The 17,334-nt window shown below is 41.6% G+C and overlaps 1 protein-coding gene across 1 annotated transcript; it reads left to right on the top strand.

The window, feature by feature from the left end:
- The first annotated feature begins 683 nt into the window (after window positions 1-683).
- Window positions 684-2,540, top strand: LOC125591810. Its single transcript, XM_048766670.1, has 4 exons — window positions 684-1,668; window positions 1,841-2,238; window positions 2,353-2,413; window positions 2,500-2,540. Exons 1-4 carry the CDS (start codon window positions 684-686, stop codon window positions 2,538-2,540), a joined length of 1,485 nt encoding a protein of 494 aa, XP_048622627.1.
- The last annotated feature ends 14,794 nt before the right edge of the window (window positions 2,541-17,334 follow it).

The following is a 17,334-nucleotide window of genomic DNA, read 5'->3' as shown; positions in this document are numbered from 1 at the left end:
TAATATCGCAAAAAAACGGATAGGTTGGTGATACACGTTTTTTCTAAGTGTATCTAATATTTGCAAGGGACAAATCTCTCTCGCTAATCCCTTGCAAAGGGGAATGGCATCGCAATTCCGTTGCAATATCCGTCGCAATTCCCTTGCAAGTGTCTTGCAAATATTTTTCATATGTCTATATATAGCAGCTGTGAGAAGTGAGCGACCATTGGAAAAAAAAAACGAAAGAAAAAAGAAAAAAAAATGAAAAAAAAAGAAAAATAAAATAAGAAAAAGTTGAGATAAATATATTTCCGTGAGTTGTGAGTAAGAAAAAAATAGAAAGTTGAGAGAAAAATGGCGTCCGGACATGAAATATACGCGCTACGGGCGTGGATGTCAATCATAAAGGTCCGGAGACTGGTGAAGTAACGAAAGAGTATCGTGCTGGACTACGAGGATTCTTACAACAGGCAACCAACCAACCATTCGCAAGGGAACATGGTAAAATCTTTTGTCCCTGTAGAAAATGCAAGAACTAGCCATATTTAGAAATAGATACTGTGAAGAGGCATTTATATAATAGAGGATTTAGACCAAACTACTACATATGGTTTTTGCATGGGGAAGGTGCATCAAGTAGTAGTACGGGTCAGGGATTTGAACTGCCAAATTATAATGCGGGTGATGGATATGAGCAAAATATGTTTGGAAATAATGCGGGGGATGGGTATGAGCAAAATATGTTTGGAAACAATGCGGGGGATGGGTATGAGCAACAGGGAAATAGGTATCATGATATGGTTACAGATACATTGCATGAAGCTGCTATTCCTGATAGTAGTAGGGAAGAACCTAACATAGACGCACAACGATTTTATAATATGTTAGACGCTGCCAATGAACCCATCTACGAAGGATGTAGAGAAGGGCTTTCTAGATTATCACTAGCATCTAGGATGATGACCATTAAAAGTGATCATAATCTAAATGAGAAGTGCATGGATTCGTGGGCTCAACTCATTAATGAGTATTTACCAGAAGGTAATCTTGCTGCGGATAATTTCTATGAAATTCAGAAGCTAGTTGCCGGTCTTGGTCTACCATCTGAAATGATTGATGTATGCGTTGACAACTGCATGATTTACTGGAAAGATGATGAAAAACTGACGGAGTGTCGATTTTGTCAAAAGCCAAGATATCAAGAAACCACAGGAAGGAATCCTGTGCCGTACAAACGTATGTGGTACTTACCGATCACAGATAGATTGAAGCGTTTATACCACTCAGAAAGGACAGCCGCGTCGATGAGATGGCATGCCCAACATTCGGTGAAAGATGGCGAGATTACACATCCCTCAGATGCAAAGGCATGGAAACCCTTTCAAACTGTATATTCCGACTTTGCGAGTGAGTTTAGAAACGTTTATCATGGCTTATGCACGGATGACTTTAGTCCATTTGGTATGTCTGGAAGGCAATACTCTTTATTGCCTGTCATCTTGACGCCATACAATCTCCCTCCGGAGATGTGCATGCAAAGAGAATTTTTGTTCTTGAGTATTCTAGTGCCTGGTCCAAAACATCTAAAGCGAGCACTTGATGTTTTTTTGCAACCTTTGATCCATGAGCTGAAGATGTTCTGGCATTATGGCGTGAAGACATGGGATTACTCGCAGCAACAGAACTGTAAAATGCGTGCAGTACTTATGTGGACCATTAGTGACTTCCCCGCATATGGAATGTTATCGGGTTGGACCACACATGGAAGATTATCATGTCCATATTGTATGGATAGGACAGATGCTTTTCAGCTGAAAAATGGGAGGAAGTCATGTTGGTTTGCATGTTCCTCCCCCAGTATTGCAATCAGAAGCATCTTTGTTAGAGCAGATTGATTATTACGGTGCTAAGGAAACATGTAAAGTTGGAGGAAATTGGCACACTCCACCTACCATGCCAGACGGGTATACGGCATCTCATAATTGGCATAAGAAGAGCATATTTTGGGAACTTCCATATTGGAAGGATCATCTCTTAAGGCACAACCTTGATGTGATGCACATAGAGAAGAATGTTTTTGAGAATATCATGAACACTTTTTTGGATGTGACGGGAAAGAGTAAAGATAATTTGAAATCGAGGTTGGATTTGCCAGAGTTATGTGCAAGACCAGAGCTGCATGTGACAAGAGAAGGAAAATTACCAGTTCTGAATTTTAGATTGCCTGGGGTGGCGAAGCAAAAGTTGTTTGACTGGGTAAATTCTGATGTAAAGTTGCCAGATGGATATGTGTCAAAATTCTCAAGATGCATCGAGCAAGGAAAAAAATTTTCTGGTATGAAGAGTCATGACTGTCACATTTTCATGCAGCGGCTCCTACCGTTCGCAATGACAGAGCTATTAGCAAAACATGTCCATGAAGCAATAGCCGGTAATAAAAGTGACTTTTAAAATTATATATAAATTTATTGTCTTTGTTAATTGTAATAATATTTTTGTTTGATGATGAATTTGTAGGAGTTGGAGCATTTTTAGGGATTTATGCACTCGAACATTGACTGAGGATGGGATCGAGTTGTTAGCCAAGAATATTCCGGTTTTGCTTTGCAATCTGGAAAAAGTCTTCCCCCCATCTTTTTTTGACGTAATGGAACATCTCATGATTCATCTACCTCTTGAAGCAGCTCTTGGGGGCCCTGTGCAATTTCGATGGATGTATGTATTTGAGAGATTCGTGGAATATCTCAAAAAGTTTGCCAAAAATCTGGCCAAAGTCGAGGGCTCGATAGTTGCAGGAAGTTTGACAGTGGAAACTTCGCACTTTACATCCTACTACTTTAGCCCAACCGTTAGAACGAAGAAGACCGCTCCTAGACAATATGACGAGGGAGGAGTTGCGCCTTCATATCTTGTTACAGACGTTCCTGACATATTTTGTCAGATTGGAGGACTTGCTGGCAAAGTGAGAGAAGTTTGGTGGGAAGATCATGCACATGCTCATGCGGCTCGCACATGCTCATGCGGCTCACATTTATATTATGCGAAACATTGACTACTTGCAGGAATTTGAAAGGTACTCATACAACTTGAACATATATAAATTTTATTGATTACTTTGGTTTTATATTTACATATATGCCTGACAAATAACATTTCTTATATGCAGCATATTCAACTTACAAATTCGAGAACACTATCCTAATTTAGAAGAAAAGGATTATTAGCAGTTGAACGAACGAGATTATCCTGGGTGGTTAGAATACTATGTACGTACAATCTTTAGAATTTTAAAAATTAAAATGACTTATTTTAATATTTATATATTTTGAGCAGGTGAAAAATAGATGTCATGACAAACCAATTCCGCGATGGTTGTATCAATTTGTTGACAAACCGGTTGCTAAGATCACTACTGCTCCAATGTACTTCACTCGTGGATACACTTTTCATACGTACACACACGGTTCGAAGAGATCAACCGCAAATTTTGGAATCCAACTCCAAGGTGAAACTGACTTCTACGGTGTATTGCAACAGATCATAGAAGTCACTTACCCGGGAACCATCAACTTAAAATGCGTATTATTTAAGTGTGATTGGTATGATCCAACGAGTGGCCGAGGGGTCCGAAAAAATAACCTTGGGGTCATTGATGTCAATGCAAATAGACGTTATACAAAATTCGAACCATATTGCCTTGCATCACAAGCAGATCAAGTGTGTTTTCTTCCATATCCAAGGATTAGAGAAATGCGTGAAAGGTGGTTATCAGTGATTAAAGTGAATCCGTGAGGGCGTATAATCGTCGGAGAAATTGCCGATATCGCTATGCAGGCCGAAAGAGTTGCTGAAATGTCCGTCCCAACCGAATCGACTGAGAATATCGTACACATCGATCCAGATAACCAAGAAGCAGAAGTCATTGTTGATGATTCCACCGAAGGGTCTGTTTCAGAAGAAGACGAGTTTGATGCTGAAACTGACGAAGATGAAATCACAAATGATGAGGCTGAAAATAGAGACAATGAAAATGTATCTGAAAATGAGTCTTATTAGACAAAATTTCACATTTACGCTGTATTGTCTTGTATTTGAATTTTTTTTTAAAAAAAATATAACAAAATGCGACGGAATTGCGACGGATTTGCATGATTCGCTCGCAATTCCGTCGCAACTCTTCGACACTAGCCAAAACCCTAAACGAATCCCTAAAACACATTCGTTGCAATTCGCTCGCAAATTTGCAAGGGATTTGCGTCGGAGATTAGGTTAATATATAAGGACAGTTAACCCTTCTTCTTCATTAATCTCTGCCGTCAAAGGAAAAAAAAGAATCGAAAGCTCTCCGATCCGTCCTCTCTGCGTCTCCTCTCCGCGTCCCCTCTCCGCGTCTCCTCTCCTCTCCGCGTCTCCTCTCCGCGTTTCCTCTCCGCGTCTCCTCTCCGTGCTCTCTCTCCCCGCAGCCTGACGTCTCCTGTCAAGTCTCGCCGGATTCTCCCGCCTCTCCTCTCCGCCGTATCTCTCTCTCTGTGCCTCTCTTTTCGCAGCCGACGTCTCAGTCTTGCCGGACTCTCCCGCCTCTCCTCTCCGCCGTATCTCCCTCTCTGTGCCTCTCCTCTCCGATGTCTCAGTCTCGCCGGATCTCATTCTCTCCACTCTCTCCTCGCCGATCCACTTCGATCTAGGTCTCCTCGCCGGATCTCCTTCTCTCAACCCGTCCGTCGTCGGATCTCTCTCCTCACGGTCGCCCTCATCTGCCGTCATACTCGCCGGACTTCCACCCTCATTATCTCGAACCGGCTCTGTTTCTTTGAAAGGTTACAAATTTTGGTTTATGTTTAAGTTTAATTATCAGTTTAGGTTTTGATTATCAGTTTAGGTTTTGATTATCAGTTTTGGTTCTCGATTTGTGATGATTCTGTGTTTGGTTAGGGTTTTAACTATTTAGGTTTGGTTAATTTCTTTGCAGATGTCAGGAAATGATTATAGCCGCTATCTATCTGCTGGTAGTAAGAAGAGTTCTGGTAGTACGAAGAGTTCATCCCGTCATACCAATCCGGGTAGTTCTTCTAATTCCCAGATGGCCGAGAGTTTGGTTGTTCCTAATAGCCAGACGCAAGCTTCCCCTCCAGCTCCCACCCCAGCTCCTCCAGCTCCCGCCCCAGCTCCTGCAGCTCCTGCAGCTCCCGCCCCAGCTCCTGCAGCTCCCGCCCCAGCTCCTGCAGCTCCCGTCCCAGCTCCTGCTGCTCCCACCCCAGACCCGGCGGCAGATTTAATGTCAATCAATTTGATTTTGGCTAGTCCGGGACATGATCGTCTTCCTCACCTCCATCCAGATCGCCCTTCAAATACGCTTTGGTAAGCTTTTTAATTTTAATTCATTGTAACTAATTATAATATTTTCATATTTTTATAATATAATTCTCTCAATTGCCTTGAATTTCCTGTGATAGGTTTGATGACGATGTAAGCGTTGCTGCATCGGTCCGTCAAATATTTGAAAGAGATTTCAAAGAACAGCATGCTAATTGGAAGCAAACCCCCGGGGATGTTGTGAGACGTTGGTTTGAATCCTTTGCGGTAATTCATTTAATTTTCTTGAATTTTAAAATTTGTAAAAAATTAATTTTATGTTCATGAATGTCTATTAATTTGCCTTTTTGTTGTGTCAGCAAATGTATCATTTGGATTCCGGTATAACAATCCTCGTTCGCAACTCTTTCGAGGCTAAATTGAAACTCCAGTTGACTCGCCAAGTTAGTCGGTGGAAGAGTAAATGGCGGAAAAAAGGCGATGCAGCTATGCCTTTGTGGTTTGACCCAAATGTTTGGGGTGGTCTTGTTGCTTATTGGTTAGATCCAGAATCTGAAGTCCGGAGTTGTAACAGTCGGGCAGCTCGTTACTCTGACCCTGATGGACATGGATCATCTAAGCATCGTTCAGGTCAGACTTCCTTCAGGGCCCGTGCACGAGTGATTGTAAGTTCTTGTTTTTATTATCTTAGTTAATTCAAGTTGTGGTCTGAAATTGCCTATTTTATCTAAGTTGTGATCTCATTTTTATGGTTTAACTTAATCTTTTAAATTGTAGGCTGAGTAAACTGGATGTTCTATTCCAGACTTGCTTGGGGTTCTCGAGATCACTAAATGAAACCCGGATGGTTCTTTTGTTGACGGCAAATCTCAGCAGCTCTACAATGATGTGACATCTAAACTTCAGGAGTTATCTCAGGCTGCTAGTAATGATCCCGAGAGCACTGGTTCTAATGGCCTCTCTCCAGCGGAAAAGAACAAGATCTATTGTGAGGTAAATTATTACGGCTCTCAAGCTCAAAATTTTTTAAGTCTTCTTTGATATTGATCATTTTCTGATTTTTTATGCAGATCGCTCCCCGCAAAATGGGACGACTGTATGGAGTGGGTTCTCTAAATACATCTTTAGGATCTGTTCCTGCTTCGTTTCCTTCTAGCAGTACTGAAGACCCATCTTTGAAGAAGATCATCTATGACCAAGCTCAAAAGATTGAGAGCCAGGGAAATGAAATTTCGAAGCTGTACAAGATTGTTCGTCATCTCGCTAGCAAAGACCCTACCGTGGCCGACATTCTCCGGTCTGAAGCGTCTTCTGGTTCTGGGGATGATGATGAATCTAATGCTATTTAGTTTGTTTTCTATCTCTTTCAAATGACTTGAAACTTCTATGTATGTGTTTGTGTAATGACTCTTGAATTTCTTTCTATTTCAGTAATATTTTCGTTAACTATTTAATTTTCTTCAGAATTTTATAAATATATAACAATTTATAAAATTTCAAATTCTGCAAGAAAAAACAAGTACTCGCAAATGACTTGCAAAATTGCAATGGAACGACCCTCGCAATTTTGCAACGAAATAACACCCTTGCAAAATTGCGACGGAACTCTTAATTGCAAATTTGCGAGGAAAACAATCCTTGCAAAATTGCGACGAAATAGTTAATAGCAAATTTGCGAGGAACAACTAAACCGTTGCAAATGTTTGCGAGAAAATCAGTTCCGTCGCAATTTTGCAAGAAACACATTTCCGTCGCAAATTTGCAAGGAATTTATCTCCGTCGCAAATTTGCGAGCGTTTTGCGAGTGATTTTCATTTGCGACAAGCGATTTGCGAGGGAACGTGGTTTCTCGCAAAACCCTCGCAATAAGCGATTTGCAACGGAATTGCGATGCAATTTTCCCTTGCAACTGACGTGTTTTCTTGTAGTGGTTGATCGACGACAGGATCCACTGGTCGATCGACGTGGGTGCCATACTGTCGATCGATTTCGGCCTCAATTTCCGAATCGTCTTCTACTTCTAAGTCTATAGTTTTTTCCTTATTAATATCAGCGGTAGACTTCCCGTTTTCGCGAGAAGGTTTTGGGTCAGGGTCATCAAGAAGTATAGGCTGAGAATCGCTCTTACCTGTTTCATCAGCATTGGAAGAATTGCCAATTTCGGTGTTGCTCTTTGTGTTGGTCGCGAGACGTTTTCCGCTACGCAACATTACGGCACTGACTTGACGTCTCGGGTTTAAATCAGTTCTACCGGGAAGACGTCCTGTTTCTCTTTTGATGGCAGTCGTAATTTCAGCTACTTGACTTTCTAATTTTCGAATAAGTTCACCCAAAGAATCTGCTTTCTCCATTAACTTTCCGTAAACCATATTTATTTTTCCAAAAAAATTTGACTTTGCTTTACGGTTGCCAGTGAGTGCTTGTCGGATATTGAACTTTTCCTTTCCAGTGCGTGATTTCACAGCAATGTCATAGGCTTGGGTGAAACTATCTATGTTAAACACGGGATAGGGGTCTGAATAGTTTTTCTCTTCTTCTAATTGATTTTCCATATCAGACAAGGCATCATCTTCGACCTGGGCTATATCAGATCGGTGTTGATTCTGAAGAAAAGAGTGGAGTGAATTGAGGGAATTCTTGATCTCTTCCAATTCGGAATTATCTTTTGAATTTATCGAATTTCCTATTTCTTCATCCATCTTTTCATAGGATTTTCCCGTTGCTACATTTTCGATAAGGCGTCTAGCATCTTCGGGGCTCCTAGTGACGAAATTTCCTTCACTCGCCGTGTTGAGTGTGGTCTTGTAGCTCAGGTTAACACCTCCATAGAAGATGTTAAGGAATTGTGGTTCTGAATAACCATGATGGGGACATTCAAGTTCATAGCTCTTGAATCTTCCCCAGGCGTTTTTAAACGATTCACGTGGATCTTGGCGGAATGTAAAGATTTGTCTCCTTACTTCCCAATAGCAATCATCATCGAAAAATTTCTTAAGGAAGGCGTTTCTATTCTCTTCCCAACAAGTAAGGGATCCTGTTGTTAAACAGTTTAGCCATCTGAGAGCTTCTCCCTCTAAGGAAAATGAGAATTGTTTGCAACGATTGTATTCATCTGGGATTAATTCTTCCAAACCTTCGATGTGATCATGTGGGTGCTCAGAGAGAGATCCACGGAATGGGTTTCGACGAACCATACAGTAGTAATCTGCGTTAAACTTAGATTTCTTGGTATCGTCTCCTGGTATTTTAATAGCGGACCTATTGGAATAGGTTCTACCAGGGTCTAGGTAGTCTTGCATAGGCAATCTGATCTCTTCACCTTTTTATCAAGGTGGGATTTATCTTAACAGGGATTTCAGTCCCCTGTTTAGTTTGGCTAGTTTCATTGCTTAATTGACCTATTGGTTCAGTTTGGGCTACCTCCTCATTAATAAGCTCGGTAAGAGAAGACTTACATGCTTCCTGCTGGGCGGTGTCGAACGATGTCGGGAGCTCCGTGTCAGTCGATTCTTTGGTCTCCACGTCGCTTGACAACATTACATCTTTGTCGATCGATGCTCGGCCGAGTTCTTTGTTCTCCATTCTTAAGCTGTGTAGACAAGGAAAGAAAGAAAACTTAGCAAGTTTTTCGTAACAAGTCTATACCAAATTCTAAATTAAATCTAATGGTAATAAGAAAGAGTCGATATTTGCGAAAGGTGTATCGATCGATATCCCTATAGGACCATCGATCGACACTTTCTTGTGGTCAAAAAACGACAGTTGAGATCCAAGATCTAGTTAGTTAACCAGTGAAACATTGCCAACGCTGATCACTGTGTTTAAGGGGTTGAGCTCTAATATATCATGCATGCAACTGATAGGCATCTATAGGATTATAATCTCCAACACCTGAATAGAAACCCTGCATCTAATACCTTTCCAATAAGTTACACCCCAATCATCTTGTTAGTCGAGCAATAGACTTGCTCAATTAGGATTGTTATTTCCTTTAAAACCATAAAACAACAAACACTTAGAATTAATAAATTACTAGATTTAATAGGTTCCCTAGCTCCTTGTGGATTCGATCCCTAAGTACTACAATTGAACCTCTTATTTGAGAGAGTAATTCACTCCTTAGGGTAATTTGAGTGGTATCAAATTTGGCGCCGTTGCCAGGGATTGAACCCGGGTCACCCGCATGACAGGCGGGAATACTTACCACTATACTAGTTGTTTATAGAGTCTATTTAGCATATTTATAGGATGAGGAGTGATTTGGAGATAAGTGATGATTTTGGAGCATTTTGGGGATATTTGGAGCAATCACCCGAGATGACCATCGAGCTCGACCATCGATCGATACTGAAGAGGAATAATCGATCGATGTTCATGTCTTGACATCGATCGACGGCGAAGCGCGTAGAAAGCCCGTTTGGTCACAGCCGACTTGAAGCCCAAGTCTTCACCAATTTACAAGATTACCCCTGACGAGTTTTAACCTAATAATATAAGCTTTGCCACCATGTTATAGGAAAGTGTGCTTTCTTGTTTTATTATTTTCACAGCAAGGTTTTTTAGGATTTTGATAGATTGGAGGGACGATCTAAAGATATAATTTGTGATTGAAACTCCATTAATATCTAATTACTATTCTAATGAAGTTTTCTTACCTAATTGCTGTTATGAATTGCTTAGCAATGTCTTAGTAGTTCCATTGTTAGATTTTAGGGTTTAAATAGGCTAGGAGGGATTAGCCCCAACTATAGATTGCTGAGTTGTGGTAATTGTCATTAGGATTATTCATTAATGCCTGTTTCTAGATTAGCTACCTAGAACTTGCCCGAGGATTGATAGATAAAAGCGAGAGCTTCATTCTCATCCTGAAAACATTCTAACTGAGCTAAGTTTCTTGCTATGAGTAAGGCGAGAGCTGATCTAGTGAGCTTAGTAAGCTATCAATCAACCCGCGCATAAAGCTTAACTAGAAGCTCGTCGATCGATATCATTATTGAATAATCGATCGGTGGAGCGAAAGGTGAATCTATTGATATCCCTATAGGATCATCGATTGATACTTTCTAATTGATCGACAAACAATAGTTGAGATCATTAGATCTAGTTAATAGACAAGTCCAAACATGCGAAAGCTGATAGACCTGTTGACTAAGTAGTTGAGCTTTACATTATCATGCATGCAACTCATTAGGCATCTGTAGGATTATAATCCCAAGTTTCCTAAATAAAAACCCTAAGTCTAGCTATTTCCTTTTAAGCACCAAAACCTCAACCAATCAACTAAGCAAACACTTGCTTGATAAAAACTGCAATTTACATTTTAATCACTAAAACATCTTGCTTAACAAATCATATTAGATTTCTTAGGTTCGCTAGCTCCATGTGAATTCGATCCCTAAGTACTACCACTCGACCTCTTATTTGAGAGAGTATAAATCACTCCTTAAGGTAATTTGAGTGGTATCAAATTTGGCGCCGTTGCCGGGGAGCTTTGATCGCCTATTCAATCTAATTTTTGTTAAGTTTCTGACACAAATTTTTTTTCTTGGATTTTCATGTACATGCCCAGCAGTACTAGAAGCAACAAGGAATCTCACCAGATCCTGCAAGTTTTGAGCGTTCAATCTGCAAAGAAGCGCACTCCTCATCGATCGACAATAACACCTGTTCGTCGCTCGATTTCGTTCAACCACCATCGATCCAGGCACGAGACCCGTCGACCGATACTCGCTCACCATCGTCGATGGAAGATGTCGACCGAAGACATTCATCTTCCACGACCGACATTGATTGATACTCCAGTCCGTACATCGACCGATACTGAGCCGCGAGACATGGTTGCGACTTTGATACTTGTACGAGATGAGAGAGGAGACCTGCATGACCAGGAAAGTCATCTGCGTAATGCAGCAAGTCAGAGGATAGATGCTCAAGGGGTTGCAATCCCTGAGTCTGATGCTAATGATACAGGAACTACTCTACCTGTAGATGAGGCTGCGCGATCCAAAACGTTGGCTGACTAAAACCGTCCAGATCAGTTCTACACCAACAGATCAGCCATTCGTCCTCCCACTATCCAGAGGGATTTTGAGTTGAAGGTGCAGTACTACACACTCGTGGGACAGATACCCTACCATGGATTATCTCACGAGCATCCTATGGACCATCGAGAGAGGTTCGAGGATCTGATATCTGCTATTAAGGTCAAGGGAGTCCCTGGCGATTATCTCTTATGCATGCTCTTCAAGTTCTCACTTGCTGGAGAAGTTTCGAATTGGCTTAAGCAATTACCACCAGGATCTCTCACATCCTGGAGCGACATCAAGAATGCATCCTTATGCAATTTCATTGATGAAGCACGTGCTGAAGACTTGAGGGGCAAGATTGCTACTTTCACTCAGGAGCCTGTAGAATCATTCAGAGGCTCTTAGATCAGATTCAAGTCTTATCAGAGAGACTGTCCACACCATGAATTCAATGAAGTACAACTGCACAATACTTTTTACAGAGGCATCGCGGTGCACTACCAGATGGCTCTTGATGCTTCCAGCAATGGGAACTTCTACACCATGAATCCAGAGGAGGCAGTACAGGTTATTGAAAACCTAGCATCTAGCAACAGCACCAAGAACACTGATTTTGAGAGGAAAAAGTCTGCCACCATCCTTGGGAATGATCAGATGGATGAGGTGAAGGCAAAGCTGGACAGTGTTCACAAGCTTCTCAGGAAGCAGGTCTGCTTGGTTGAAGATGCAGAGGCTGTAAACACAGAGGGTAGAGCAGTGGAAGAAGAAGAGGTGAACTTTGATATCACTCAAATTACCCTAAGAAGTGATTTATACTCTCTCAAATAAGAAGTCGAGTTGTAGTACTTAGGGATCGAATTCACAGGGAGCTAGGGAACCAATTAGATCTAAACAGTTTATGATTAAGCTAGGCTAATAGTTTATAAAGCAGTAAATAAGCAGTAAACAAGTTGAACAAGACAATTGTTCAGCTTGGCAGGGAGTTGTTTGATGGAAGGATGCTTTGCTAGATCTAGGGTTTCTTTTCAGGAAATCAGGATTATAATGATATAAATGCATAAGATGTTTCTTGGATGCACAAGAACTCAAACAATAACAATAATCTACCAGCTCTTGCGTGTCTAGATTATCTATCACTAGATCTAAGATCTCAACTCTCGCATGTTGATCTGTAGAGAGTGTCGATCGACGATTCGATTAGAATGTGGATCGATACACCTTTCAGACCGTCGATCGATATAACTACCGAGTTATCGATCGACAATCCTTCCAGCGAGCTTTACCGAGCAGGTTCGAACTATGTTCACTAGGTTCCTAGATCAACTCTCGTCTTTCTCTAGGAATCCTAGCACAATATGAATTATTCAAGAGATAAACCATGCTCTCGCGTGTGCCTATTCATCTTAACATCATGGTTCTAGTTCGCGACTCTAGAACACAAGCAATAAGTAAAATTCAATTGATGGACATCCTAACAACTTAGCAATCTATATTTGGGGCTAATCCCTCATCCTATCTGAACCCTAAACCTAACAGGTGGATCTATTCAGACATGAAGTTGTCACAGAAAATCATAGATGAATAGAAAAAAGCAATAAAGAATCCAAAAGAGTTCCAGGAGGACTCTGAAGGAGTTCATCCTTTCACTCCTAACTAAGAACAAGAATCAAAGAAAGCTTCGATAGCGTGTAGCCATCAACAAATGCTTATAAATCACATAAATAGGGTTTATGGTCGTCCAAGGGTATTCTGGTAATTTGGGGTTGTTTCTGGGCTTCAGCGGTCGTAAAATATGCTCAGCCCATATTCTGGCATCACTGTCGACCGACACCAATGCTGCAACATCGATCGACAGTCCTTCATCTCCTCGACAGCTTTCAATCGCGAGGCAGACTGACCACTCTTCAGTAAAACTGGCATAAAGTCTGCTACAGAATGCTGATTGACCTCAAACCGGTGGCATTGGAAAGCTAACTCAATACACTATCTTATATCAAAAGATGGGAGAAATATAAAGGTAGAAAAATCTCCATCCATAACTAAACATCTGACGCGTCTGTGCAGTTCTACACCTCAAAAGGCTCCAGAATCACTATATTTCACCAAAACGTACATGAACCTGTAAATACTCTAAATAGACTCTATATAATAGTAATTAGTTATTAAAACACTTATAGACCATGGCTACAAGTGGGTAAAATTCATGGTCTATCAAACTTCATTGGTGGAACTGGATTCCAAGGTTCTGGAAACCAGGGTGGAAACAGAAACTCCTATGGAAATAAGGGTAATTTCAACCAGAGTTTGCAGTACCAGAAACCCTACAGCAACAACTACAACAACAATAGGAATTATGGAAACTCCTTCTACCAGGAGCCACCGCCGCCTACTAAAGAGAGCAAGATTGAAGAGATGCTTGATAGGGTTCTTGAGGCACAGCAGCGCATGACAGTGGACTTCAATGGGAAGATTGATTCTGTCTTCACCAACCTGAACACAAAGCTTGAAACTTTGAGCACTCATGTGAAGAAACTAGAGATGCAGGTTGTTCAGACAGGAGAACCTGTTAAGAGGCAAGAAGCCTTGACAAGAGGGGTAGGAGATGATGTGATGAAACACCACGTGAATGCCATCATTGGGGATGATTTCTGGCAAGTGATGAAGGAAAAGAAGCTGCAAGAAGGAGATTTCGAAGTAGAAAGTCTGACGAGCTTCGGCGGATCACATTGGTGTCGATCGACGCTAGACCATGAACATCGATCGACGGTCCCTAGTCCAAATCGATCGATAGGATCTCCAGAGCATCGATCAATGACACCTACGGAGTCAACCGCATCTTGCTATGCCGTGAGGATTCTGACTAACGAGGAGTTCGCAGCAAAACACCCACATCCGCCCAACCCTGATAACGTAAGAATCGCTCGACGTGCTGCCACCCCCATCGATCGACAAACAGATGTCGATATCGATCGACAACCTCCAGCGCCCATCGATCAACGAGCACCTATTACGTACAGAGTGCAGATGCCAAAGATAGATGTTGCACGTCTTAATGCACTCAGGCCCAAACCCAAACCTTCAGAAAACCCACCAGACACCATCAGGATACCTTCAGATGATGGAGAATATTCGATGGAAGTCGATAGGAAATACCCTAAGGAAAAGAAAGGAAAAAGTGGAGAAGCATCTGAAGAGAGGGGCCAATGATAAGGAAAAGGAAAGCTTCTGAAAAAGAGTCTTCAGAATTCCTCTAGATAAGCCATTCGAGGAGGCTTATGACACTCACAGATTGTGGATGTTCTTCAGAGAAACAAATGAGAAAGAAGAAGACATCAAGAGAATGTTCTGTGAAGCTAGAGAAAAGATGAGGAAGAGGGTTACATTGAAGAAGAAGAGTGATCATGGGCAATTTTCAATACCATGCACGGTGAAGGGTATTGAGTTCCCACATGCCTTGTGCGACACAGGAGAATCAGTCAGTATCTTACCTAGGGTTATGGCAAACCATCTGGGTCTGCAGGTGGAGCCTTCCAACGAATAGTTCACTTTTGTAGATTGTTCTCAGAAAAATTCAAGAGGGATTGTGCGAGACCTAGAGGTGCAGATTGGTAATGCCCTAGTTCCAGTTGATTTCCATGTCCTGGAACATTAAGCTAAACTGGAACTCTTCTCTATTGCTTGGGAGAGCCTTCTTGCCAACAGTAGGAGCAGTGTGCAACCTGCAATCCAATCAGTTGTGCTCGACGCTCATAGATCCTCATACCCACTACGACCCCATTCCAGTCAAGAAGCCACAGACGTCCTCCAAAAGAATCAATGATCCATGAATCATTGCAGCTTTCCATAGTGGAGTGGAATACGAGACAGATTACTTGGAGTGGATCGAAACTCACACAACAACATCGATCGACAGTGGCCATCAGAAATCGACCAATACACCACATGAAGAATCGGTCGACAGTAGTCCAGATGATTGGGAGAACGACTACTACAACCCCATCATGGCAGTAAACGATGCACCACCTGAGACCCCTGATGATTTGTATGATGAAGAATACAGAAAGAAAGAAATTCTAGTCTACAAATTTCGTCCTCTAAGACCCGAGATTCATGCACAAGTGAAAACAGATTCACTTCTTGCAGAAGCTTATGGAAAAGGAACCAGCTCTAGCCGAATCAGTGAAGCAGATAGACGAGCAGCGATCGACAGAGAGATACAAGCATCGATCGACAGAGCCAGGAAGAAACCGTTTGATGTCAACATGCCACCATCGATCGATAGACGTCTAGAATTCGGCAAAAGAGCCTTTGACCTTTTTGGAGCCAGAAAATTCTACTGGGAAGACAAATACGAGTATGGAATCTACAAAGATGATCAGGGATGTTCAAGAGACATTGATGGACACATCATCAGTGTGTCCAAGGAGGAGATCAGAAAGCTAATGGAAATAGCTTCGCGAGATGAGCCAGGTTACATATGTCTTCCTGAACATGCTAGCTCATTCACACAGACCAAGCTGGTACCATAGATCTACACCAAAGATGAGATAAATGAGATGTTCTATGGAGTCTATGGAGCCCAAGAGAAGTATGAGGGTGATTTCCAAATGAAGCTTGATGGTGTCTACCATCCACTGAATGATAGCATCGGTTGGTTAACTACATGCATGGAAGAGATGAGGCAAGATATAGCCAGAATTCAGCAAGCGACCGATGCTTCACGCCATACATCGATCGACAAAAGGCATCATGCATTGATCGATAGTCACTTACCAACATCGATCGACCAACGCTTACCAGCTTTGGTCGACAACAATCCACCACACTCACCTCCGATGAAGTCTCCACAAGATTTTCACACCAGAGAAGAGATAGATCAGTTGGTAGAAGAGATCTATAAAGCTCTGGACACTACAGAAGAGAGGCTAGATGGGAGATGTGATGACATCTATTTCCCAATGGATCTTAGCATTAGTGCTTTGACTTCCAAGATTGAAGCTATACAAGGGGAATTGGTGGAGATTCAGAGTTACATTGCCCGTCGACCAGAAGTATCCGCATCGATCGACAGACACAACAACATCTCGACCGACATTCGTAGACAGACATCGGTCGACGAAGCTGCAAACCAAGGGTGACATCTGACATGTCTGACACACATTACCATGGAGAGGAGATCTCAGCTGACACTTACGCCACACTCAGAAGACATCAGTTCAACCTTGAGAGTCTTGGAGATAGATTGTAGAGGATGGAAAACACAACTGCAACAATGAAGAAAAAATGGCGCAGAGGGGACGAAGCGATGAGAGACTTCACTGGTACATGGTTCAACAAGCGCATAGAAGAGATGGATACTTGTTTTCCAACAAGTTCCAGTTTTCAACACTATAGCCCAATCACCTCCAAAGTCAAGCTAAATGACTATAACAAAGCGCTGAGTGGGAGGCAACCCATTATTAGGTAATATTTTTTTAGTTTTTATTGATATACTATTTGTGTTGATTTTTAATTATTGCAGGTCATAAAAAAAAGAACCGAGTAGACGATTGCCGTGAGTATCGACCGACGAGAAGTTGTCGACATCGATCGACATTGCCTTACCTGCCACGACCGATATCAACATCCTTACATCGGTCGACATCCATTCCGGTCTGGTATATCGTTCTAACTTGTTACATTGAGTCCTTATGATTTAGTTCTCACCATAACTTCGACTGAATTTACACTAGGGACAGTGTAGTTTAAGTCTGGGGGGAGGTTTACTGATAGTAATTTATTTATGAGTCTTATCAAATGTTTTCAAAAAAGTTTTTATTGAGTCAAGAAGGAGATAATGAACTTTTAGATTTTTTCTTGCTATCTAACCACTCTTTAGCACCATTCTAGACTTACTGATTGTAGATAGTACTAAAGATACTAAAGTGGATCAACCTGTCAACTATCCACACTTGCTGGGATTGTGCTATACGATAATTATTCTCTTAATAGCCACACAACGTTTTTAGACAGA

The sequence above is a fragment of the Brassica napus genome, chromosome C8, assembly GCF_020379485.1.
Source record: "Brassica napus cultivar Da-Ae chromosome C8, Da-Ae, whole genome shotgun sequence".
Lineage (NCBI taxonomy): Eukaryota > Viridiplantae > Streptophyta > Magnoliopsida > Brassicales > Brassicaceae > Brassica > Brassica napus.
The sequence above is the reverse complement of the archived record's forward strand: the minus strand, read 5'-3'. Positions and strand labels throughout refer to the sequence as shown.